The sequence below is a fragment of the Fukomys damarensis genome, unplaced genomic scaffold (assembly GCF_012274545.1).
Source record: "Fukomys damarensis isolate Sample0158 unplaced genomic scaffold, DMR_v1.0_HiC HiC_scaffold_1, whole genome shotgun sequence".
Lineage (NCBI taxonomy): Eukaryota > Metazoa > Chordata > Mammalia > Rodentia > Bathyergidae > Fukomys > Fukomys damarensis.
In genome coordinates, this window is record NW_022900913.1 from 12,797,720 (window position 1) to 12,822,251 (window position 24,532).

Below are 24,532 nucleotides of genomic sequence, written 5' to 3' on the forward strand. Positions count from 1 at the left end.
TATGGGAATTTTTTTTCTTTACATACCAAGAAAAGGAGATGAAAGAAGCTGAGGAAGGAATAGAAAAGCAATGAATAAATAAATAGCACACAAGAGAATTATGCCCAGGCAAGCCAAGCAGAAAGAAGCTGGCCTGTTCATGCCAGCACTTGGCTCAGAGCCAGGATGTCTGGCATCGAAGCCTTGTCCCCAAACTCCCTCAGCGCAGCTGCCTCAGGCTGGTGTCCTCCTTGCCGTACCCTGCATCGCTGAGCAGCTCTCCCCAAGCTGGAGCTGTCCTGCCACCCCAGGGCCCCTCCGGCGGCTGCCCTGCTGAGGGACCTCTCCAGTCACTGCTTACTCTCCCGTCTGGGCCATGTAGAAGGAGGCGGGTGAGCTCTCCGTGCCTCGTGCCAGGCCTCCTCACCCAGCAGCTGCCAGTGCCCAACAGCTGGCCGAGCCCGGAAGACAAGAAGACAGCCTTTCTGGCTGCAGAGAAGCATATGTTCCCGGGTTTCGCCGTGGAATGAACCCCGCTGGAGTATCTGAGATCCACGTCTCCCCTCCTCCGTCAGCTGTGACTTCTGCCTCCGTAGAGCTGGAATCGCTGAGTTCTAGATTTCCACCTCTTGGTGGTTTGCAGATCTGCTCTGCAATGAGGCACGTGCTGGGCTGGCCACTGCCCACTGGCAGCGTTCAACAGGCCAGGAAGCTTCCTCCAGGAGACGGGTGCACAGGTGAGATTGGAAAATCACAGGCCGGAGTAAAGCTTGGGGGATGGGAGAGAAGCAGCCGGGCAGGGCAGGAAGTGTGTGAAAATGCCAAAAACATAAGGAAAAGTCACCACTCTAACGAACCCATCACCAGGTTTCTGATAATTAGGCCCATTCCATTAACCCAACAAGCCAAGTCCAGAGGTCAAACTGAAAATGCGAGAGTTGGACGTTAACAGGAGACATGATCAGTACTGTGCTTCCCACATGGCTTAAAAGCCTGGCTGTTGCAGGGGCTGGGAATGTCTTCACAGAACCAGGGAATCTAACGGCCGTTTTGTGGATCAATAAAACGAGAACTTTAAAAAACCAAATCTAATTATACTCATCAAAAATAAAAAGAGAAAGAAGCGGATGAAGGAAGGTAAGTACCTCTGGGTGTGGGAAATTAAATCTTCAACAAGTAAATATTGTGAAAGCCCCAAAATAAAGATAATTCACACTGAAAATGAAATGCAATTGTCGCACAGGGTAAATTGAATAACTACCCTTTAAAATACAATTAGGTAAATTGATATCCCTCCAAGCTGGAGCAAAGCAATCCAACTGAGACTCTTTCCAGAAGAAAAAAAATGAAAAAGCCCATCTCGCCAAATGAAATTCTCCCTAAGAACACAGGACCCAACTCAGCAACATCCCTGAAGGCGCTGCAGTGATGGCCTGCGCACCCCCTCGGGTTCCGGGGAGACCGCCGTCTGCTGCTGCCCCTCACGAGCAGGCTCTCAGCTGTGCCTGCGCTCTGCGGACGGTGCTGCTCTTGCAAATCTCCTCTTCTGACACTTCTCGTGTATGTTCCTGGTAGTCAGCACACATTCTCAAAGCTCGAAATCAGCTGTCATCTTGGGACACAGGATAGGGGCTGATTGGCCCTGGGCCCCGGCTGCGGAGGCAGCAGGTGGGTGTTTCGCTCCAGTGTGTGAGCGTGGCCTGGCTCCCTTCTCTGCCTATCTGCGCATACTTCACAGGGCGTATGATGTGAGCTGGGAGTCACAAGAGGTCATTGTGGTCCTCTACTGCCAGCTTCAACCAACAGCAGTTTAAATTTTAGAGTTCAAATGAAGCTGTAAGTTAACACTGAAACTATATTCCTAGGGCCGGGGATTTAGCTCAGTGGTTCCGCAGCCTGCCTCACCAAGTGCAAGGTCCCGAGCTCAATTCCCGGTCCCCCGCAAAAAATAGTTCCTAGCCTCCCCCAACTACTCAAATCAAGCCGAAATTCCTCATGTAATCTGAGTAAGATAAGAAGGGGTGCCCTTTTGTGATGTCACACAGAATAATACACTATTCTCTCCTTCTGCCTAGTGTCCCTGAGGTTTCATTTCAGAGTGGATCTGGCTCTGAGTGGTTTCTAACGTGGAAAGTCAAGTTTTTTGTTTCTGGTGGTACTGTCAGTAGCACTGAGCTACACTACACTCCCAGCCCTTTTTATTTTGAGACAGGCTCTCACTGAGTTGCTTAGCCTGGCCTCGAACTTGCAATCCTCCTGCTTCAGCCTCCCGAGGAGCTGGGATTATAGGTATGCAGCACCACACATGGCTGAACTGACTTTTAAACTGTTTTTTTTAATCCACCTGAGTTATTAGGTTGTAGTCAGTGCCACTCCCAGCCACAAGAGAGGTGAAACGGGTAGGAAGGGAGGGGTGGGGAATGGAAAAGAAGGAGAAAAAGCTTCAAAGGGCCAGAGGAAAATTCCCTAGCCTCACAGAAAGCCCTCCTCCTCGTCTTCACTTTTGCCTCTTCCAGTGGTCGTACTGCTGGTCTGTACAGGGGTTCGAGAGCACATCTGCCTTCATTTCCGGTAACATGAGCCGCAGATCTTTTTCAGAAATGGTCTCAATCCTCACTACTCAGGTGGGTGGCCCAGTACCACCACAGAGCTGGACAGAAAGGCCCCCTCCGGCCTGCCCACCCCGCCCGCCAGAGCTGCAGGTGCACACCATGCCCCGCCTGCATTCAGATCGCAGATGCCCTCCTGCTCCGAATCAAAGGAAAACACTCACCATTTGGAAAAGTGTTTATGGACCCTGTCAGGTCCTATCTGGGAAACAAAAACTTCACAGGGATCACTTTTAAAGATAAAAAAAATGTCATTTACCATCTGACCTCGAACACTGATATTTTATGCTGCAGACTAACACAGAAACTACCATTTTAAGCATCGTTTAGTGCACAGTTCGGAGCATTAAGTTCATTCACATAGCACATAGCAACCACCGTCCTCCACTGACACAACTTTTTCACTTTCCCGAGCTGAAACTCTGTACCTGATCCACACTGACTCCCCCTTCTCTCCTTCCCTGCACAATGCCAGTCCCTTACCACCTTTTAATAAGCTACCAGATGAGGGGACGTCTTGAGAACCGACAGGTTTGACAGAACAAGGTCACTGTACAGCTGTGACCCGATTCCTTCAGGAATTGACCCCAGCCCAGTGAGAGTGGTTCTGCCCTGGGCTCCAGGACTGAGTAAGTAAGAAGTCCTCTAACCCTGCTGACTGCTGCCCTGTGTTCCAGTGAGTTCGTGGTGGAGGGTGGAAGACTAAGGACGTCAGTCAAGGAACCACCCAGCGCCGAGTAATTTGGCCACTGCCACTTCCTTCTTTGACGCGGAGTCCTGCTATGTTGCCCAAGCTGGCTTTGAACTCGGAGGCTCACGGGACACATGAGCCCCCTATCCCAGGAGAAAGCATGGTGAGTGAGCATCAAGGACGTGGTGCCAGGGGAAGCCGGCCAGTCCCGAAAGAACAAAGGCTGCACGGTTCTGCTCAGGGGAGCCCCACAGTAACGGAAGTCAGGGAAAAGGCAGGAGCAGCAGGGGGACGCCTAGAGTCTCACAGTCTGCGCTCAAAGATGACAGCAGCATCTTTCACTACTCAAACACAGGCTGAAAACCGGTGAAGATGGTGAAGTGGATGCTGGGTATGTTTTCTGCCCAAATTTTTAGAGGTTTTTATTTTCACTAGTCCATGTTTGTATTACATAATGACACATTCATCATAGGGAACGGGTACATGTGCAGAACAGGGACTTACTTATGTTCCCTTTCTCTCCATCCACCACCACCATTTTTAAAAAACAGAGTAAGTCTTTAAAAAGGGAAGCAACAACAACAAAATTCCATTAAAAGCTGTGTGACGATGCTTTCAGGAACACAGTTCTGGTAAATGAAGTACATGGTTTACATGCCGTTTTCCTTTCCACAACACCTTGAGAAGGAAACACAGGGCTGAAAGGGAGGAAATTCTCATCTGGGGAAGTAAGAAGGGAAGAGAGGCCGAGCAAAAGCAAAGCAGAAAACCGCTGATCACACCCAGACAGGACCTTAAACACACGCTTTCTGGCCTCCAGAACTGTGAGAAACTCGGCTCTACTGTTTATAAGCCCCCATCCACGGTAAGGTACAGTATTCTGACATCAAAGCCTGTAACAGACTAAGAAAAGTTCAAGACCTGTAAGAGAGGACTGGGGCCCAGAGGTACAGCCTTTCCCTAGCATGTACAAGGCCCTGAATTCTATCCCTGGCACCACAAAGGTGTGGGGGAGGAATTTTAAAAGAAAGTGATAAAGGAATCAACTGGCAAATATCAATACATCTGAACACTTTCTCATATTCCATCTGCCTCCTACACTTCTGATTCTGGGAAAACGTAGAAGACAGTGGGAAAGATATCCAGGAAAGGAGCCAGGAAACTGCTGCGTCCTCCTGTCCAGGCTGCTCAGGACACTTGCTGTGTTGCTTGGAGGTTTCTACCACATCCATCACACCCGCGGTGTGGACAAACCACAGGCCTCTGGACTCTGAGTTATCACCAAGAAAACACTCAAGGGGCGGGTGTGCGTGCGTGCGTGTGTGTGTGTGTGTGTGTGTGTGTGTGTGTGTGTATGTGTAGCACACCTGCCCTGCAGTGAAATAAAGTAGAAGTGGATGTTGGGAAGCACGGGACGCATCCTCACCTGACCATAGTCTGTCCGGAAGACCACGACGCCCTCTGCGCAGGAGTTTACAGTGCTTGGAAAGTGCTGGCCATTCTCCCTCAGCCAGACCCGCGTTCCCTGTAAGCAGAAGAAACACAATTTAAGCATGAGTTTGCATTTTATCTTGTGGCCAAGCAGCACTCTCAAAATGACCGTAACTCTTACACGGCTACCTCACTTTGAAAAGCAAATGTCTCTCTCACGCAGTAAAGGGCTCACACTGTCTGAACAATCTTGTCTCTTGCCAGCATCCTAGGAGGAGGGGGCACTGCCACTGCTCTCATTTACAGACGGAGGAACTGAGGTGTACAGGTAAAGCACACTGCCCAAGGAGAGAGGACAAAAACCCAGCAGTTGGTTTCCAGGAACTCCAAGTTTAACCAGGGCACTGCCTGTCTCCTCCCTCTCTGAGAACCCTTTGGGCCCTGGTGGCTCTCATCTTCCCAGGAAAAGCCGCACACTGGCCCACCTGGAGGGCATGCGGCTCTCCCCTGGTGCCCTACCTGCTCCAAGATCTACTACTCCGGAACTCAGTCGGCAGGTAGGAAATCCCCAGAGTCCCACCAGACCCCCCCCCCCAACGCACCATGACACTTGGGGTGGGTCCCAAAGGACTGCAACTGCCACACTCTGTTGTATTACCTATCCCTGGACCTGTTTTTCAGCACTGGCTCCATTTTTGTTTTTTATTCTCCACTGGATAAACGACCAGTGACCTAGGCAGGGACCCAGTGGGTGTCAGAACTAACACCTGCAGTTCCTAACTTTCTGCACATTACACTATTTGTCTCCTTAAAATAATATGTAAACACACTGAGTGCATTCGTAAGTCCAACAATTAAAATACAACAACAAAGAGGTTTTTTTTTTTTTTTTTTCGGTACCAGGGATCAAACTCGTGTCCTTGCGCTTGCAAGGCAGGCCACCGAACCACTGAGCTAAATCCCTGGCCCTACAAAGAGGTATTTTAAATAGTCAATTTCCACATGTTAAGGATGTGCCCTTGTTCATCTTCTGCTTTTCTTTTTTCTAGACAGTGTCTCACTATGTAGTTCAGGGTGTCCTTGAACTCACTTTGTAGCCCAGGTTAGCCTTGAACTTGTGGCGATTCTCCCACCTCAGCCTCCCGAGTGCTGGGATTCCAAGTGCTGGGATTATAGCCATGTACCACCATGTCTGGTTTTGTTCATCTTCTTAAAAAAGCAAAGTTTAAGAAGGTAAAAAAATTTCACCTAATAGCTCTTCCCTTGGAGTCAATGATGATCTTATTTAAAAACCCACCAGCTGGGCTGGGGATTTTAGCTCAGTGGTGCCATGCCTGCCTCACAAGCACAAAGTCCTGAGTTCAATCCCCAGTACCAAAAAAAAAAAAAAAAAAAATCAGCCAGGACCTAAACATATTGCTACTCGGGATTCCCAATAAATCAACCTTGAGTTGGAGGAGAACATTTAGGACCAGCTGTGCAAGACCGTGGGGGCCTCCCACAAGGAGCAGCCCGTGGGTTCAGGCATCTGGAGGCCCCAAGACTGAAAATGAGTAACTCCTTCCCCAGGTAGTCACCATAGTCATGATCGCCCCCCCCAACTCCCAGTCACAGCCCCGGAGAGATCCCCGCCCAGAGCACTCATTTCCCCAGGTTACAGGGACTCTTGCATTGTTCGCCCCAGCTACACTTCGTGCACCATTGTCCAAAAGAGTGGAATCCTGCTCTGTCGTGTGGAAAATTACATCCAAAATGAAAATGAGCTATTCTTACTGAAACCCCGAAGGCAGTCCACCTAAAGGACACACATTAACACCAGCAGGCTGAGCTCCCCTCTCCCCTTCAGTTGTCACGTTCTTCTGACTCCAGCCCTGGGCTGAGACGCTGGCAACTGCTGCTGGAAAGAATGACACTCACAACTGCCTGTCAGTCCTGATTGCTTTATTCACAAACAGCTGCTCCCAGAGACCATTTACTTCCGGCACAGCAAGGCTGTTCTCTCAAATTTCATTCCTCACCCTAACCACACTATTTGTAATGTCCTGGTGAAGGCTTCCAAGTGCCTGACTGTCTTTGCTTGCCCTCTCTTTAATTCACCATCAGACTGTAACAGTTGAAAGCTTCAAAATACCTCCAAACACACACATCCGCATAGTAGGAACCTTCCAAAGCCATGTAAGGTGAGACCTTCAGCTCAACCTCGTTGAGTTGTCATGAGACAAGTCACAGTGCATCTCCACCCCGGAAGCTAAGTCCACAGCCTTCTGTGTGCTGTGACCATCGCCTGTGTGTCAAAAAGGCTTTTACATACCTGTTTTCCAATGTACTGCAACTGTCTACTAGAAGAATGAATTTAGACTTCACTATGCAGCATCACCAAATTAACAGATTGTCACGAGGATTCAGACGAGTCCTCCACAGGCCACACAGGTCATACTCTGCAGCAAGCCGTTGCTGTGCCTTTCTCAGAGCCTTGTGTGGTCCTCTTTCCCTTCCCCTTTGAAAGCACTGCACAGCCCTTTGTTGACACAGCGCTACATGATCAAACATCGGCTTCAGTTTCTGTGTCCAAAGGTCTTTTTCAACAGGTGTGAAGAGCTGCCAATAAGCCAGTTCTACAAGATTCCCAATCTATGCCTGCTGGCCACTTCCCCACCTTCTATAATAAGGAAGACAGGAAATGCATTCAAACACTCGCTTTGTTCTCTGACAAAGTATAAAGTTGCAAACTTCACGGCACTGAGATTGCCAAGTACGACCTCTGCAATGAATTTTGCACACACTGCTCTTGGCGGTTTCTCAGAACCCCATCCTCCCATTTCCATCCCATGAGAACAGAATATGTATACGCCCAGGTCCAGAAAAGGTCCCTGCAGACAAGTGAAGATGAAGCCAAGCAGACCTGTACCGGACCATCTGAGCCAGAGTGGGGAAAAAAGCTCTACCCACCAGATGTAAACCATTACCATCTGTCATTGTTCCATAAGGCTGATAATTTCGTATACAACCCAGGCAACCTAAGAAGAAAGCTCGCAATCTGAGTAAAAATTGCCCTTATAAGCGAGCAGAACATGTTCAATCCTAGCATGTACATTTTATTAAAACATTTTATTACTCTGAGACTTATACCGTGAGTGTTAAGCTTAACAACTGAAGACTTTTCTGTACATAATCACCAGTGACATTTCTGCAGTGCAAGGTGCTTGCACATAAATTCTCATCTTTGATCCTTAGAGCCATCCTGCAATAGCATCCCTTTCTTCAAATCTGAGGTGCATGGAGGTGACATTTTCTTTTCCAACAAGTGATTTCCTGGCTGTAATAAAAAGGCTGACACTGTCAAATGTTGGTGAGGATGTAGAGAAACTGGGGAATGTAAATGGTACATCCACCTTGGAAAATAGTTTTGTCATTTCTTGAAATGCTAAGATAACCGCATCACACGCTCCAAAAATTCAACTCCTAGATATTTACCTCCTGAAGACAAAAAGAAATCTTAAAGTCTTATGCGTAAGTATTTATAGAAACATTATTCATAACAGCCAATTACTAGAAACAATTCAAACGCCCATCAACGGGTACAGGGACAAACAAAACGCGGCAAATCCACAGTATGGAACTCCTCAGGACTAATTAAAAAAGCAAACCAAGCAGTATCATATTACCTTCCCCATACTGACTGACTTAAAGGAAGGGAAACGAAACTTCGGTTGACGGCTTTAGAGGGTTTAGCTCATGGTTGGCTGGCAGAGTGAAGCTGCTCACGTAACGTGGCTGAGAAGCAGCGCACAAGGCAGAGGGCCCAAGAGACAGGCCCTCTAAAGGCAGCCGGGTGAGCCAGCGAGGCCCCGCCCCCAGCACACTGAGCTGCTGGTACTGGTGATTAATCCACTGATGTATACGCGCCCCCCAACTCAATCACCTTCCCAAGAGCCTTTTCACCCAGCAAGTGGACAACTACGAGGAGCTGACACAGATGTGTCCATCACTTCTCCAGCAAGGGTGATCCTCAAAAGCCTCACAGTAAATGAATGAAGCCAAACACAAAGGACTACACATTGGAGTTTCCATCCAGTGAAGAGTTTGGAAAGGTCACTCTAGAGACATAGAAAGCAGATGAACAGCTCCCCAGGAAGCTAGATACGGGATAGGCACTGATTGATTTGGTGGAGAAAGAGCTTTTGGGAGCAAAGAAACTACTAGACTGTGATGATCTACTAAAAGCCATTTAACGGTGTACTACTTGGGTAATTTCAAATCCTTTAAACCTTAAAGAAAATCGATTTACTTCTCAGTGTCCTATGAATACTCTTAGCCATTCCTAGTAGGAAAAACCAATCCTGTTTCTACAATTGAGCAATGGAGGGGCCAAGAAATATACTAAAACAAAAAAAATCCATAATGATAGATCCACGTTGAATTCTCTGCTCTCCACTAATGTAGACTGGGGCGGCTGGGAGACTAACTCCTGATCTGAGGATGATGAGTAGATTCCCTCAATGTTCTCAGTCATTAGCCATGGCCCATGGGAAAACAATTATTAACCCCCGGCTAAATGACTGGACTGGCATTGTCCACCCTACCCTGGTCAAGGAGCTTCAGGGGCGCCCAGGCCTGACTACATCCCCAGAGCAAAGTGAAGTCATGGCACAAAGCCCAAAATACTGACCTCCTGGCTTTCTACACAAACGGCTCCTGACCCTGCTGTAAGGTAACAAGGGCGGTATCAACCGACTCTTGCCCTTTGATCGACTATTCTATTTCTCTTGATGTGAAAAATAATTCTTTCTTTTAATAGTTTAAAATTAAGGTAGAGCAACAGCTCCAAAAAGAGAGGATGGTGTGCCTTGAAAACAATGTTATGTGATGTGCCCTACTCACAGGGAACGTCCAGGGGCAAGCACGCACCGCAGCCACGACTCGGGACAGGGCTCCGGGGTCCTGGTCCCCGTGCGTGCTCACCTGGCCTACATCAGTTCAGGATTCTTCAGCAACCTACAAGACCATGTCACAATTTGTTTTGTTTTTAAGATTTGAAGTTCAAATAATTTTAGAATGAACAAGGCAACTGACAGAGGTATTGTATCTGTGGTAAATCAGGAGCTAAAAGAAAAGTTTTCCTCCTCTTGTCTGCAATGCCCAGATTTAAAGGATCTGTGGTGTGGAAGCCTGGGGTGGGAGGTGGTGGAGAACTTGTTCTTAATGAATTCCAGAATGTGCATAATATAATATGTCGTAACACCGTGGCTTTAAATGGCACTTTTTCTCCTGTTCTAGCTCCTCTCTTCAAAGCAGAGGAGTGTAACTCATTAAGTGCTGTGTCTTCTAATTTTATTATTCAAAGCCACATCAAAGGACATATGGCTTTTATAACACAAAGTCCTAATACATGTTTTTCAACATTGATGCTACACAGAGTGATGGAAAAAGTACAGTGAATGTTTAAATCTAAAAACAAAAGTATTACAATCAAATACACATTATCATTAATCCTCCTCAAAGTGCTCACTGAACACACTCATCCCATTGCTCCCACCACTTTCTGAAGCAGTTCTGGAAGTCCTCTTTCCCGAGGGTCTTTAGTGGTGCTGTCCTGGCTGCCTTGTCCTGAGCTGTGATTCAAACTATTTACTTTTCATGGTAGTTTTGACTTTGGGGAAGAACCAGAAGTTAGATCCAGTCCACAAGGTGGTGAGGACACACCATAATGTTTTTATTTGACAGAAATTGCAGTAAACATTTGACCAATGAGGGAGGAATGATCAAGATATGATGAGTGTTTAAATTTTAAAAAATATTACAATAAGACATTATCACCATTAATTCCAATCAAAATTTCCCCCCTTGCTTTGAACACAACTATCCCATCACTCTTGACAATGTGTCTTTTATTTTAGTAAGTTTTTTAAACCACTAATCAATATCTTTTATTTATTTAGTTTGTTTGTTTGTTTGTTTGAGACAGGGTCTCACTATGTAGTTAAGACTGACCTGGAACTCACTGTGTAGCCCAGGCTGGTCTCGAACTCACAGCAATCCTCCTGCCTCAGCCTCCCGAGCGCTGGGATTACTAGGCGTGTGCCACCATGCCCAGCTATTTTAGCAAGTTTTAAAAAACTTATGATCACTCCTTGTGTAATTCTTTGCCTGGGGTTCAGGGATCATCTTAGTTGTGAACTCCTGTTCTAAAGTGATACAAAATTCTTACAATCACTCAGACGGAAGCAGTTTTCAGACCACTGACTGTCATGCTTGCTTCGGCAATACATATACAAACCGTTCATTGTCAGCAGCCTAATTAATGGAAAGAAAATTCCACTGTCTACAGTCTATGAATCTCAGCAGCCTCAGTCCCAACAAAGCTCACCTGGGGCAGATCTGATTTCCAGGGGCAAAAGGCTGGGTGCACAAGGAAGTGAGGGCTGCTGCCGCCTCATCAAAATGATGGCTAGACAGAGGCTTTGGGCTTTGGGCTGACTCTCCTCCTCCTCCTGCCCTGTGCCCACCGGCCTCCTTTTCTGCGGAGAGCTGACTCCTAGCGTCTGTGTGCAGACAACCTGCACCATGTGGGCACAGCTTGCCTGTGTGCTCTGAACCTCAGTGCAAACGTCCTCAGACAGCTCGGCCGGGTGCAGACCAGAGTGCAGAGAGGCGTGGAGCGAAGGGCCCGAGTGCCGTACAAAATGGGTATGAACAGACAGCAAGGGGCAGGGGACAAAACCTGGGGACCACGATGGACAAGGGAAGGTGGTATCTAAGTCCTTCCTCTGCTGAGGAGTCACTTTGAGGAAGCGACAGCCACGGCCCCAAAGTGCACCATGCCTGGATGCTCGACACAGCCCAGGGGGCCTTTCTGCACCCCAGCCAAGCAGCACAGGAAGCGGGGCAGTTAGACCTGAGTTACTTCCGTGTCTTCCAGCTGCAGGCTCCAGACCCAGGGCCAGCAAGCATCTGTGAACAACTCCGCGGGATTCCAAAGAGAAAAGTTTCACCCTGGCCCATGGCTGAGATGACTCTGTAGGAACAAAGGTAGTTTTAGACTCAGGTGATCAGACCAAAAAGTGCCACCTGGCATCCACAGCAGAAGAGGGAAAGCAGTAGAGAGAAGGGAAAAAGGGAAAGCAGGCTCAGGAGAGAGGCCATCCGGAGCAGGGCTGGAAATACAGGGTTGAGGTCCCAAGCCTGTGCCTTTTTTTTTTGTTGGTTGTGGCGTAACAGTAGGTTTGTCTCCTGTCACGGTAGTTCCATGAATAACCACCGTGAACATCAGAGCCAAGGCCACCATTAAATTCCAGGAGGGGACGTGTTGCTGACAGTCTGTTCTGAAGTAGTTCACAGACACTCTCTGCCCAAACGCACGGGACACGTGGATAACTCCCCACCTGGCCCAGAGAAGCCTCTCGAGGTACCGCCGCATCACTGCGCATTTTCATTAGAAATGGATTTTGGCTAGGGTAGTTGCACCGTGACTTTCGGCCTCATCATCATCCATTGGGCTCATGGACTTACGGAGTGTTTATAACCCTAACGGCACCGAGAAAGAAGGGTTGCACAAACGAGGAACTCAGACACACCCCAAATTCATTCGTCCATCTGTAACGTTCTCTACCCACCCAGTCTTCTACAAGCTCATCTTTCCAAAAATGTCTTCTGACCCCACCACCACGTGCGCTAGGCCATAGCTTTAACAGTATACACAATCGCTGTCTGCCAAGATCGCAAGGGTAAAACTTCACCCTGCCCAATCTCTTTGTCCCACGGGGAATAATTACGTAACAGAACAAGACAAACAAGAAGAAGAAAGGAAGGAAGAACATGCAGGTATTATAAATTCTATAAAACCTCTCCAGCGCTAACAACAACTCTAGACTCCAAGGGAAATGCTCTCTAAGGGACACAGGAAAAATTAGGTGGTTTTAGAACCGCCTTCCATTCTTCCTAAGTGGAAACAGCAGGGGACACAGAAGAGGAAGGCAGTAAAAGACCACCTGGACAGGGCCAAAATGAGGGTGTAGGGCATCCTTTCCCTCCTACTTCAAACTTTCCTGACCTTTCCTACTCTTAACAAGAACATTAAAAAAAAAAAAAGAACTAAAATAAACAGCACTGATAACACTATCTTAGGATAAAATCCTGGTTATGTTCTGGCTACCATCTGTCTGTAGAAGAAAATACACAAACTTACTCAGGAGGGAGTTTGTTGTTACTTTCTAAAGGAACCACCCAAGAACACAGCAGGAGGTAAATTCGCTTAAAACAGCTATTTCCTGTTCACTTAAGTGATTTCTCCACAGAATTCTAGTAAACCTCAAAACTAAGCAAAGTTTTCCATACGATTACACCCACCCTGTACCTGGACGGCCGAGAATGAGAAACTGAGCTGGGGGGTGGGGGACAGTCCGGTGATTCCTCACAAAGGTAAAGGTCAAGCTCCACTTCTAGGTGTTCACCCAAGAGAAAGGAATACTTAGTCCACACAAACATCGCACGGCTCACAGTAGCCTAAAAGGACAAACAGCCCTAATGGAATGTTTTAAAAATACAATGTGGTATATTGATACAGTGAAGTACCATTCAACAATGAAAACGAATGAAGAATGAATGGAAACCAGTCACACAAGGCCACATACTGCATGACTCCATTTGTGGGGAAGGCCCATAGGTAAATCCACACAGACAGAAGGTAACCTGGGGGTTTCAGTGGGCTAGAAGCAAGGGAGGGTAAGGAGAGGCTGCTAGAACGATGTGGAGTTCCTTTTTGAGGTGAACAAATGTTCTAGGATTAGACGGTGGTGGTTGTATAACTCTGTTAAGATACTAGTCCTACCTCGGAAAGAGTGATGCTGATGATATGTGAATGAGATCGCACCTACTGAGAGGTAAGAGACAGAGAGAGAGACAGCTCCCGGGAAGAACAGGTGGACCCTACTGGCCTGGATCCACTCCCTGGCTCCTTACCCCAAGGCTGGCTTCACCACCACCCCTACTCCCCTCACTGCGCATGCAGTGACTCTTTTCGGCAGTTTTTACAAGCGAAGGAATAAGGCCACTGTACCTGTCACATGCAATATTGTGACTTTCAGAAGCTATCTAGTTGGCAACCCATGCTCCTCTAACTTTTGCACTCTCCTCCCCTCACGGTGGGCTGGAGCCCAGAAACAGCTCAGAGATGCTTTCTCCAGGACACCAGGATGAGATCTCTTAAGTACTTTTTGAGTCACAGCAGCTGCACTCCCAGAGCCAGGAGTGGATTTCACAGGTCGTCACATCTTCAGCACTCAACGCAGGGCAGAGGCAGTGGATGAGGGCTAAGTCTTTCATTCATTCGTTCACTCACTCGCTCATCAAGCCCAGTCCTAGCTCAGCCTTCCACTGCAGGCCTGGTCCGTGCATGGTAGCGTCTTCAGACAGACACAGAACAGCGCTGCTCAGAGAGAGCCTGGCGGGGCCTCTGGCAGATTTCATTATGAGGCTGCAGAAATGGCACTGGAAGCTCCCTCGGGAGACAGGGACTCAAAACTGCAGCTTGATGGCTCCAAATGATCTGAGACCACTCTGCAGCAGGAGGCAACACTGAGTTGATCCGATGTGCAGCAAGATCCCACCATGCAGCGTCTGTACCGGGGGCCCGGCTCACACTCACACGCCAGCCAGGCAGAAGAACCAGGGTGGGGAGGTCACTGCTATTTTTGAGTGAATCTGTCACTGTAGAAAAATGTGAGAGTGCGCAGAGAAGTTGCATAGATAATGCAAGAAGTCCCCGCACCTCCCTTCCCCAAGCTCACATCTCACATGGCACACGTCATGCTGAGGAAAGGACCGTGGGACATTACTCTGCAGGCAATGCCATCAGTGGTTTTGGCTGACGTCCTTCCTCTGTCCCCTGACCTCGTCCACAACACTGTACCCAGCCTCTGTGCCCTCCCCAGTCTTCTTGGGTCGGTGACAGTTTCTCACTTCTCCTTTTTTGTCCTCTGATGGCCTTGACAGTCCTTCGGGAACACTGGCCACATATTTTGGGAGATGCTGCTCAGGAAGGGGGTAATCTGAAGGCGTTTTCAGGGTACACTGAAGAGCAGCCGCTACGATCTGCACATGTCCCCCAAATTTCACATGGGGGAAACTTAAGGTCTCCAAGGCATTGCTGGTGAGAGTCGGAACCTTGGGGAGGTGATGGGTTGTGAAAGTAGGAGAATCCACTCAAGGATGGAGCCGGCTGTCACGGAGTGGCCTTGTTGGAGACGGGGAGCCCTTGGGCACCCCTGCTCTGTCTCGCCATGCCTCATAATGTCTCCGTGGAGGCTCTGAGAACTCCACCTGCAGAAGCCCAACTAAAGAAACTCCTACTCTTTATAATTTATCTGGATTTCGCTATTTTGTTATAGTAAAAGAGCACAGACTAAGACATGAAAGGTTTTCAGTGATGACTCAATAATTCAGGAAGTCAAACTGCCTGAACAGGAGCCCTGGATCTACCAGTTTCGGCTGTGTGACCTGAGACAAGTTAACCTCTGTGAGCCTCTGTCTCTCTTCCAAGAGAAGAGGGAAAAATAAAAACAACCCCTCTCCCAGGAATAGGCTGCAGGTGAGTGAGGGGTCAACCATGTTCTTCCTGGAGAGCAGAGAGGACCTTCACCTCAAAACCATGCCACACCAGGCACTGGCAAGGACTCCTAAGAGACACGCCTTCCTCCCGAGGAATCTGAGCTCCATGCTGCAGGAACTAATTGGGGGAGACTTGGGAGTCAGGGCCCCAGTGCTGGCGAGGAAGCTGCCCCCAGAGCAGGCTCTGAGGCTGGCTGGGCCAGACAGAAGCCTCCAGGTGCAAGGGCCAATTTTCTGCAAAGCAGCCCAGCACCAGTGTAGGCTACGATGTGAAAACTGGCTTACACAGCTATCCTTAATCACCACCCATAAACTATTACCAGCTCTGCACAGCTAAACAATGAAAGCATTCACCTTTGTCCAGCCCTAGAACAGTCTCAGATGCTCTCCACCAAGGACTAAAATTGCCTCCCCTCTTAGCAATAAAATGTGGCCAAATTTACTTTGTTATGCAGTACAATGCACTTTTTTTCCCTTCCTAATTGTTTTACACACACACACACACACACACACACACCAAATCATTTGCAGCCCAGCACCAGTGTAGGCTACGATGTGAAAACTGGCTTACACAGCTATCCTTAATCACCACCCATAAACTATTACCAGCTCTGCACAGCTAAACAATGAAAGCATTCACCTTTGTCCAGCCCTAGAACAGTCTCAGATGCTCTCCACCAAGGACTAAAATTGCCTCCCCTCTTAGCAATAAAATGTGGCCAAATTTACTTTGTTATGCAGTACAATGCACTTTTTTTCCCTTCCTAATTGTTTTACACACACACACACACACACACACACACACGCCAAATCATTTTTTTGTTTTGTTTTTTTGAGACAGGATCTCACTATGTAGTTCAGACTGACTTGGAACTCACTGTACTGTGTAGCCCAAGGCTGGTCTTGAACTCACAGCAATCCTCCTGCCTCAGCCTTCCAAGTGCTGGAATTACAGGCGTGTGCCACCATGCCCAGTGAGGCCAAATTATTTTGAAGGATCAATTTTTCTTTGTCTCAGTTCAAAAGATTCTCAGTCACTCAAAACTTGGAAAGATCGCCTAGAGCAGCTTTGCTGTGGGGAATGGTAGGGCTGTGAAGACCCTGCCTGGGTGAACATGGAGGAGCCCAGCCCAAGTGCGCTGCAGTCTGAGTCTGCCCAATAGTGGAGCTCTGTACCTTCAGGTCAGGTGTCAGAGGCTCTGAGTCCTAAGGAAAGACAACTCCCTCTGGTTCTCATCAGCTTCTTCCCTGCCTCTGCATGGCGGACCCCTTCCAGGTCAGACTGGCCTTGCCCCAAACTGAGGTCCTCTGCTTTGCCCCTCTGGTTCCTGCTAGAGGGTCTTCAGGGTCCACCCATGATCGGGTCATGTCCTCGTGGGGAAGCATCATTTTTGCTGAGCCGAGCCAGTGTGAGAACAATGGGGCCAGGTTCCTCCTGCTGGTCCCCCAAATAAACTGGGGATCCTTTCCCTCCCATCTGCAAAGTCACAACTCAGTGATTTACAAAACGGGCCTGATTCAGAAATCACCTCACACGAAGCAAGCACCAGCTTAAACACAAAGCAGAAAACCACTAATGCAAACAGTCTGCCCAAGAGAGGAAAGTAATCGCTCCAAACAAAGAAAGGGAGAGGAGGGCAGGCAGGGGGAAGGAAATTATATATAAAAGCTGTCTGCAAAAATTGAACGCATTGCTCCTGAGGACCTTATCACAAACGCTTGCGTAAACCTCTGTTCTGGTTTGCATCCATACCCTGCATTCACTGCAACCCAGGTACCTGTTCTGAAGTTATTTCACTGGAAATCCAGTGCAAAACATGTTAAAAAGTATTTTAGTGAAGTTCCCACAGAAGTGCACCCTGAAGAAAATGCCGCATGCTACGGTGTGAGTGTCCTCCAAAGTCTGCGAGCTGGGAACTAATCTGCAGCGGCAGCAGAGCTGAGAAGTGGGACCTTCAGAGCAGAAGAGAAGGCACGTGATAGGAAGAAACGGGGAGACATCTTCTGCAAAAAGGAAGGGTTCGGAGAGACGGAGGCAGGGGAGGGGACGGGGATGCAAGAATGAAGACCTATTGTGCACGCGGACCGACAAGAGGCTGTGCCCTCGCGGGTGGATTATCGCCCTCCTCTACGGAGAGGGTTTTTCTTGCGAGAGTGGTTCCTGGCAGGAGTGGCTGGCTCCCTTCCCGGCCCTCTCTCCTGCAGGTTGTGCTGCCTGCCCTTCTATCTCTGGAAGCAAGAAGGTCCTCAGTAGATGCTGACCCTCCAACCCTGGACTTCCCAGCCTTCTCAACAGTAGGAAATGAATTTCTAGTCTTTATTTTTTACAGAAGGGAAATTTAAAATTGCTTAACTTCCACTTAAAAAATAATATTGACTGTGGGGTACCTTTTCTTTTAGAGTGCTAGCTGTCTCCCAACCACCATTAAATCTTTGTGCTTTAAAAACTTATCTGGAACAGATGAACAGATAAAGTACAGTATTGGGCCAGGGATTTAGCTCAGTGGTTCTGCCACCTACCTTGCAAGTGCAAGGACCTAAGTTCGATCCCCAGTACCAAAGAAAAAAAAAGTATAGTATTCACATACAATGGAGTACTACTGTGCCATAAAGGAGGATTAACTTGAGTCATTGGTAGGAAAATGAATTCACCTTGAAACAGTAAGACACGCATTCTTAATTATTGCATAGTTTCTTTTATATGAGAAATCTGGAGTATAAACAGTAAGAACAAACTAAAAAAATGATCACAGGAAATAGGGCTTTTGTAAAAGGGAAGGGGGGAGGAGGTAGAGGGAATAAAAAAGAATTAAGATGGTTTCTGTGCCAGGTCCCCACGAGGAATTTTTATCATTGTATAACGCAAACACGGACTAAGACACAAATAAATAAAAACTTACCTGGTCTCAGCACAAAACAAAGACACGAAACATCACCTGCCCTTTGGAAGAAAATGTTCTTTTATTTTGGTACTCGGGATCGAACTCGGGTCCCTGCGCTTGCAAGGAAGGCGGTGGAACCACTGAGCTAAATCCGTAAAAATGTTCTTTATTAGAAAGGTTTAGAGACTGCGGGATCACAAGGTCCTGCTCCAAGACACACGCAAAGTGCATGAAATGTGCTCCCCACAAGCGTCTCTGAAGAACCCATGTTAATCCGCACCCACTGCACGGCTGAGCTCTTCGACTGCTATAAATCTGCAGTCTGCACGAAGCCTGTACCCTGCCCTGTCTTGCTAACTCTTGCAAACCGGAAGACCTCTCAGGGCTACCACCCGGCTCCTCTGTTCTCCACACAGATGCCACCGCGGCTGTCAAGGGGCCTTGGGAATCTCAAGCAGCAGCTGCGGTGACAGCTCGGGGCGCAGGACGCAGGATCATCACAGGACTGAGCCAAGGGCTCTGGGCCACCACCGCACTGGAAAGAGCAAGCGCTACCAGAGGCCTGATCTCCTAGGAAAACCCTCGAAGGCCAGTGCTGCCCCTTAGCTGAGAGAGAGGTCGGGCGGCGGGCGGTGCCCACAGCGCCGGGTGAAGTCTGCAGGCTCAGAGCATCCCAGCGCTCCGAGTTCTGAGGAGGAGCTGACCCGGCTGTGCGCCCCGCTCTGTCACAGGGGGATGAGCTTGATTCCCCAGAAGGGGCAACGTGAAGACCCAAGGGGGCCGCGGGGAGGGACAAGTGGCAGCCAGGCCCAGCGGCACCTCCCAGGGATGCGATAAAGCTGTCAGAGCCCTGGGCAGCGGCCACCAGCCCTAGGGAACCTTCTCCTCTGCCCGCAGATTCATATTGAGAGCCACAGATGGGACTTTAAATTCTTTACCAATCACATTAAACATACACACACACACTCATATTCTCTCTCTCTCTCTCTCCCTCCCTCCCCCTCTCCCCTCCCCCTCCCCCCCTCCCTCTCCCCGAGCCTGGTAGTGCCAGCCCACACCTATGAAAACGTTGCTCTGGAGGCTGAAGCAGGATGACCCCTTGAGCCCAAAGGTTTCAGCCCTGCATGGGCAGCACAATGAGACCCCTCCTTTGCCCCACATTTTCGGGGGGGGGGAATTAAAAGAAACGGGAAGGATGAATTTTAATACTGCTAAATCTTTAACCCAACAGATTCAAGTTATTATCATTTCAACACGTCATCAACATTTAAAAAATGTACTAGGTGAGTGCGGTGGCTGACGCAAGGAGGCCAGTGACGCGGGAGGCTGAGGTAGGAGGATCAGTTTGAGGCCAGTTTAGGCAACTTTGTGGGATCCTGTCTCAAAAAAAAAGTTTTTTGTTTGTTTTTGTTTTTTAAGGCTAGAAGATGACACAGCACAAGATCCTGGGTTCAATCCCCAATATTACTTAAAAAAATATTAAGGAGACCTCTGATGTTCCTTCATCCATACTCAATGCTCAAACTGTCCTATTTCATACCCACACATCTCGAGTCAGAGGGGACAGTTCACATGCTCTAAAGTCACAAGTAGCTAGGGCGAAAGGGCCGGGCCCCGCAGGTCCAGAGCCCAGAACCCATCCTCATGCGTGACTGTGTGGCCTAAGGGAAGAGGCCAACTCGATGTCTCTGCTCTGCCTCTCCTCCTTTAAGGGAACGAGGGTGCCAAATCCCCTGGTGACAGCAGGCACAGGTACGCACAAACAACTTATCACGGCACTCACCCTGGCCCGCCTCGGCTCGGCTCACAGTCCCCAGGAGAGAAGCAGAAACTCCTGTTCTCTGCATCCGAAACAGCAGGAGAACGTTACAAATCCGGACTGCCACACTCACCTCGTCCCGCATAGAAGAGGATCTAAGCTGATCTGGAAAACCTAACACAGACACTGCTCGTGATCTTTCTGACCAAAGGAAGGTGGGGGGCACACACGACGACGACATGAAACATCTGTGTACCCCGGTAGGAAACTCACGGCAATCTCCACAGCAGTGTTTTGACTCTCAATCTCCTGTGTGCACACGTCGGCACATAGCTGAGTTACTGCGGTTCAGAGCTTGGGCAAATACAACCAGACAATGACCTAGCCAGCAGCAAAAGCACACGCTTCCTTCCACCTCAGCACTGCCCGGGTCCCCAGCCAGGCTCGGGTATTTAGTGAGATGCGAGGAGGGGAACGCGGCTCGAAGGCCTCCTTACAGGGAAATGGGCAGGCAAATGTGCTCTGAGCTGGATGTTTCCGAGGACTCTGTCAAGCACTGACATGTGCCCGCACGACAGGAAAAAGCCACTCTGGAGCCCAGAAAGTGACCCATCTGGAGACCAAGTGCAGAAAACATGTGAATTCCCCCCAACACCCAGGAGGGCGGCCAACAGCTGAGAGGCAACTTGGCATTTCAGAGGGCGGGACAGCTCCATCCGGTGACAGGGGGCCCGACAGGCTGTCTGTACTCCTCACCTTCCCATCCCACTTCTCAACCCTTGCACCCCACAGCCTCCCCAGCTGAAGTCTTTTTCCTGCTACCCAGATCCCTCCGACCTGGGCCCCTGCTTCCCCTGTGGCCACTTCCTGGCCACCCAGCCCTGGGATGTCTCGGTTTCGCCCAGGGTTCCCGGGCTGCTCTGCGGACATTGCTCACGCCTGTGACCACCTCCGGGCCACTCTCCACATGCCAGGCCCCTGGGTGAGATCAGGCCTGCCCCTCGCACCTTTGCCCCCAGTGGAGAAAGCAGAATGTAAATCAATAACTCCTGGGGTGCCAGCTGTGCCTGCTGGACCACCTCTGCCTATTCACCCATATACCCTGGCACAGGAAGCAGTGCCCGGCCCTGCGAAGGAAGGAGGAGGAAGTGGCTCCCACTCTGCACCAGAGCCTGCTTGTCTTTTACCAGCCCTGCCCTGATGAGTAACCCTGGCCTTCTGCGTCAGACACTCACGGTGCCCATCTGCAGAGACCAATGGCAAAAGTGATAGCTACACAATGGAAATACAGCCTATTCAGCATTACCTGCTTACAGCTGCCTCATTCAAAGGTCTCTCTGAGATCCCTCCCTCAGGCAGGGAAGGGTAGGGGCACCCGATTAACTCACATCCCTACCCTCCTGAGCTGCCCCAGAGCCCACAGAGGGCTCTAGGGGTGTCCATTCCCACATCTTGCTTCTGGGCAGCTCCCAGGGCCAGAAGTCAGGAAGCCATGTTACCGATGGATGGGGCCTGAGTTCACTAAAACTGACTCATGGAAACAGTTCTTTGGCTTTTAGGCCCAAGCTGAGGTAAACAGAAGTTCATTCCAGAACTCTAACCTAACTTTCTACTCTCTCAAGCATCCCAAGGAATGTTCTTACCTTTCAGCAAATCCAGTCTACCTGGAGCACCACCCTTGGAATTCTGAGTGAGTTCATCCATTCTGCAAATATTTACTCAGCCCTGAGAACGGATGAAGCCCTGTGCCTGGATTCGATGGCAAGAGGGGAAGTGGCATTCAGAAGCCAGCAGACCAGGCTGGGATCTGCACTGCCAGGTGACTGACTGCAGGGAGAAGGCAGCGTGCACCAGCAGACACCGTAGTCACACACAGCCAGCGTCGAGGGGCAATCATGGGTACTCACTTGTTGGATTCTTAACAACACCCTGAGAGTGGGTCCCAATAAAGCTCCCATTTTACAGATGTGGGAAATGAGACAGCAGTTTAAAAAGCCGCCCAAGGTCACAGAGCTAATAGCTGGTAGAACAGGTTTAGTTTTTAAAAAATGGCTTTCCGGATGCATAGTTTACATACCATAAAATGAAAGGAGCAAGTGTGTCCCTACAACTCCACACAACACCCCTGTGCCCTCCGTCACTTATCCTTCCTCAGCCCCAGTTTCCAGAAGAGCAGCTCTGACCTGCAGAGCAGGTAGGGAAATCCAATCACTAGCAAAACCTGATAAATCCAGAGAACAGCCATAATAAAACACAGGGCAGGGAGAAAGGACACGACACAAATACAAGGTAGAGCTGTGTGATTAGAAGGTGAGATCTAAGTACGGAATGTGGCTTAAGTGGGAGTGGGTTCCTCTTCCTGGGTCTTTGCAGGCATAGGCTGGGCTGAAAATGCGGAGTTTAATATCACGCTGAATCACTCAAAGCACAAAGTTCGGTAGAGGGGCCAGTAAGTGGATGAACAAGGCAACCCTTGCATATGTGACACACAGAACACAAGCTGAGGATCGCAAGTGCTCCGCAGTGTTCTAAACCCTTTCTCGGGCAACCGCAGGACTGGAGGACTCTGCACAGGAAATGCCTCCAAAATCAGACGGAGTGCGCTAGGCACAGGTGGCCTCCTCTGGCATCTGCCTGGCCTCATCCTCCAAGCTCACTGCGGTCCCTTGTGGTTAACAATCTCCGAAATCATTGAAGCCTCAGCCCCCAAACTGTGATGCTGAGTCTGCCTGGGGAACCAGACCTTGCACTCAACGTGACCAGTGAAGGAGCAACAGCAAGAACATTTGCCCGAGCCTGAGGCCAGCAGCCCCTGTGCAAACAGAACCCCTGGATGGGACTCAGTCTCCCCCATGGCAGAACAGCCCCAGGCAGGGCCACAGACTGTGGCTGATCACTGCTTAGCAAGTGCCTCACAGCTGCCAAGTGCCCTCCCAGGTCTGCCAAAGAAAAACTGGTTACCATAGAAGCAAGCCACATTCAGATACATTTTATGGCTCTAACAATCTAAAGGCACCAAGTGCTCTTTTGTTGGCCTTAAACAATAAACTCCCCACCAAGAGCAGAACTAAGGCATTTATATCCGGATTTCAAAGGCCCTGACTGTGCCGGGCAAATCTTCAGACACACACACACACACACACACACACACACACGTGTTATGGTGCACATGCCACACATGGACAACATAGGACCAAAGGTAACAGTCTGAGTAGTGAAGATCAGCTTGTTAACAGTGACACCTGGGCAAGGACAACAGTCCAGCAATTGTTGAGTTCCATTTCCTGTTCCGTGTGGATGATGATTTGTAACCACACCCAGATGGATGTCAACGGGATGCATGTCAGAAGCCAGCAAGGCCTAAGCACCCTGTGGGCTCTCCAGACTTCCTCCTCTCCTGCCCCACCTTAATCCCTGGGTTGGCCACCCCAGGAAAGGAAACTTCTTTGCTTCCCACCCCTCGTGCTCCCCAAATCCATGGTACCAGATGCTGCCACCCCATCAGTCCTCTCCTGGTGATGTTTCCCAGGCTACCTGCTCTCCTCTCCAGCCCTTGACTGGACAACGCAGAGAAGAAAAAATATCTGTACTCAAGCGCCCCAAAGGACATTACTATTTCTGCAGCCACCTACAAAACGTGGCTTCTTATATCTGTTTTTTTTTTTCCCTTTGCCTTTTTATAACATTTATTAAATGGTAGAGCCAGGATTCCAAACGGTAGTCACTCCAGGGTACACAATCTTGTCACCAAGCCATTACATCTCAAGTGGGAGATGGAGAGTCAGGCAGTGCGAGACAGCAGAGCCGGGGTGTGGTCCAGGAATCTGGCCAGGACCCAAGGAAGGAGAAAAACTATCAAAGAGAGCATGCAAAAAAGATGGTGTTGTCAAATCTGCCCGCTAACCGGACAGTGGGGCTGCATGTTCATTTAGAGCAGTTTATTGAGGGGGAAAAAAAAGGATACCAAAAGCTTACACAGAAGGCCAATTTCATCCAACCTGCTATAAGCCCCAAGCACCATCACATCCAAAAGGATTACGCAGACAGCATTGAAAAGCAGCTCCTCATGCTTCCTCCTAAACCCAGGGCATACACAGCCTTAGTGTGGACAAAGGCAAGCCAAGTATATTTCTAATTTGGGCCTTTTGAACGTAACTATCAGGAGGAAAAAAATAATAGGGAATTTATACTTTGGCATTTCCAGACCTTGGCTACTGGGAGGAAAGGCGAACAAGCAAAGCACATAAGATTGTGACTTCCTTTTCCAGAGGAGGAGCACCCATCCACAGAGCTTTCTTTTGTGAGCTTTCAATTTTGCTTAGAAATTTAAGATAAAAACTTCCTCTCTCTCTGATTAACAGAACAAAACAGTGACATCACTTAAAGCTAAAGCCAAACATCACCTTTGAATGTTCTCTTAAGTTGTTTTAAGCAGAGAGTTCCTATCAACTGACACATACTTCAGGCAAATGAAGAAATCAACATAAAACCATTGACACAAGATGGATATTAAATCATATTGTGTGCTTATCTATAGCCAGATGCCCTGTCAAGAGTGACCATGAAAAAAAAAAAA

General features: G+C 48.9%; 1 protein-coding gene across 1 annotated transcript in view; it reads right to left on the minus strand.

Annotated features, from left to right (window-relative positions):
* Positions 1-24,532, minus strand: part of Myo10 (myosin X) — a 175,131-nt gene that overhangs the window by 143,231 nt on the left and 7,368 nt on the right. The window contains 1 exon segment of the mRNA XM_033757638.1: positions 4,706-4,804. Within this exon segment, the coding sequence (XP_033613529.1) occupies positions 4,706-4,804 (99 nt within the window).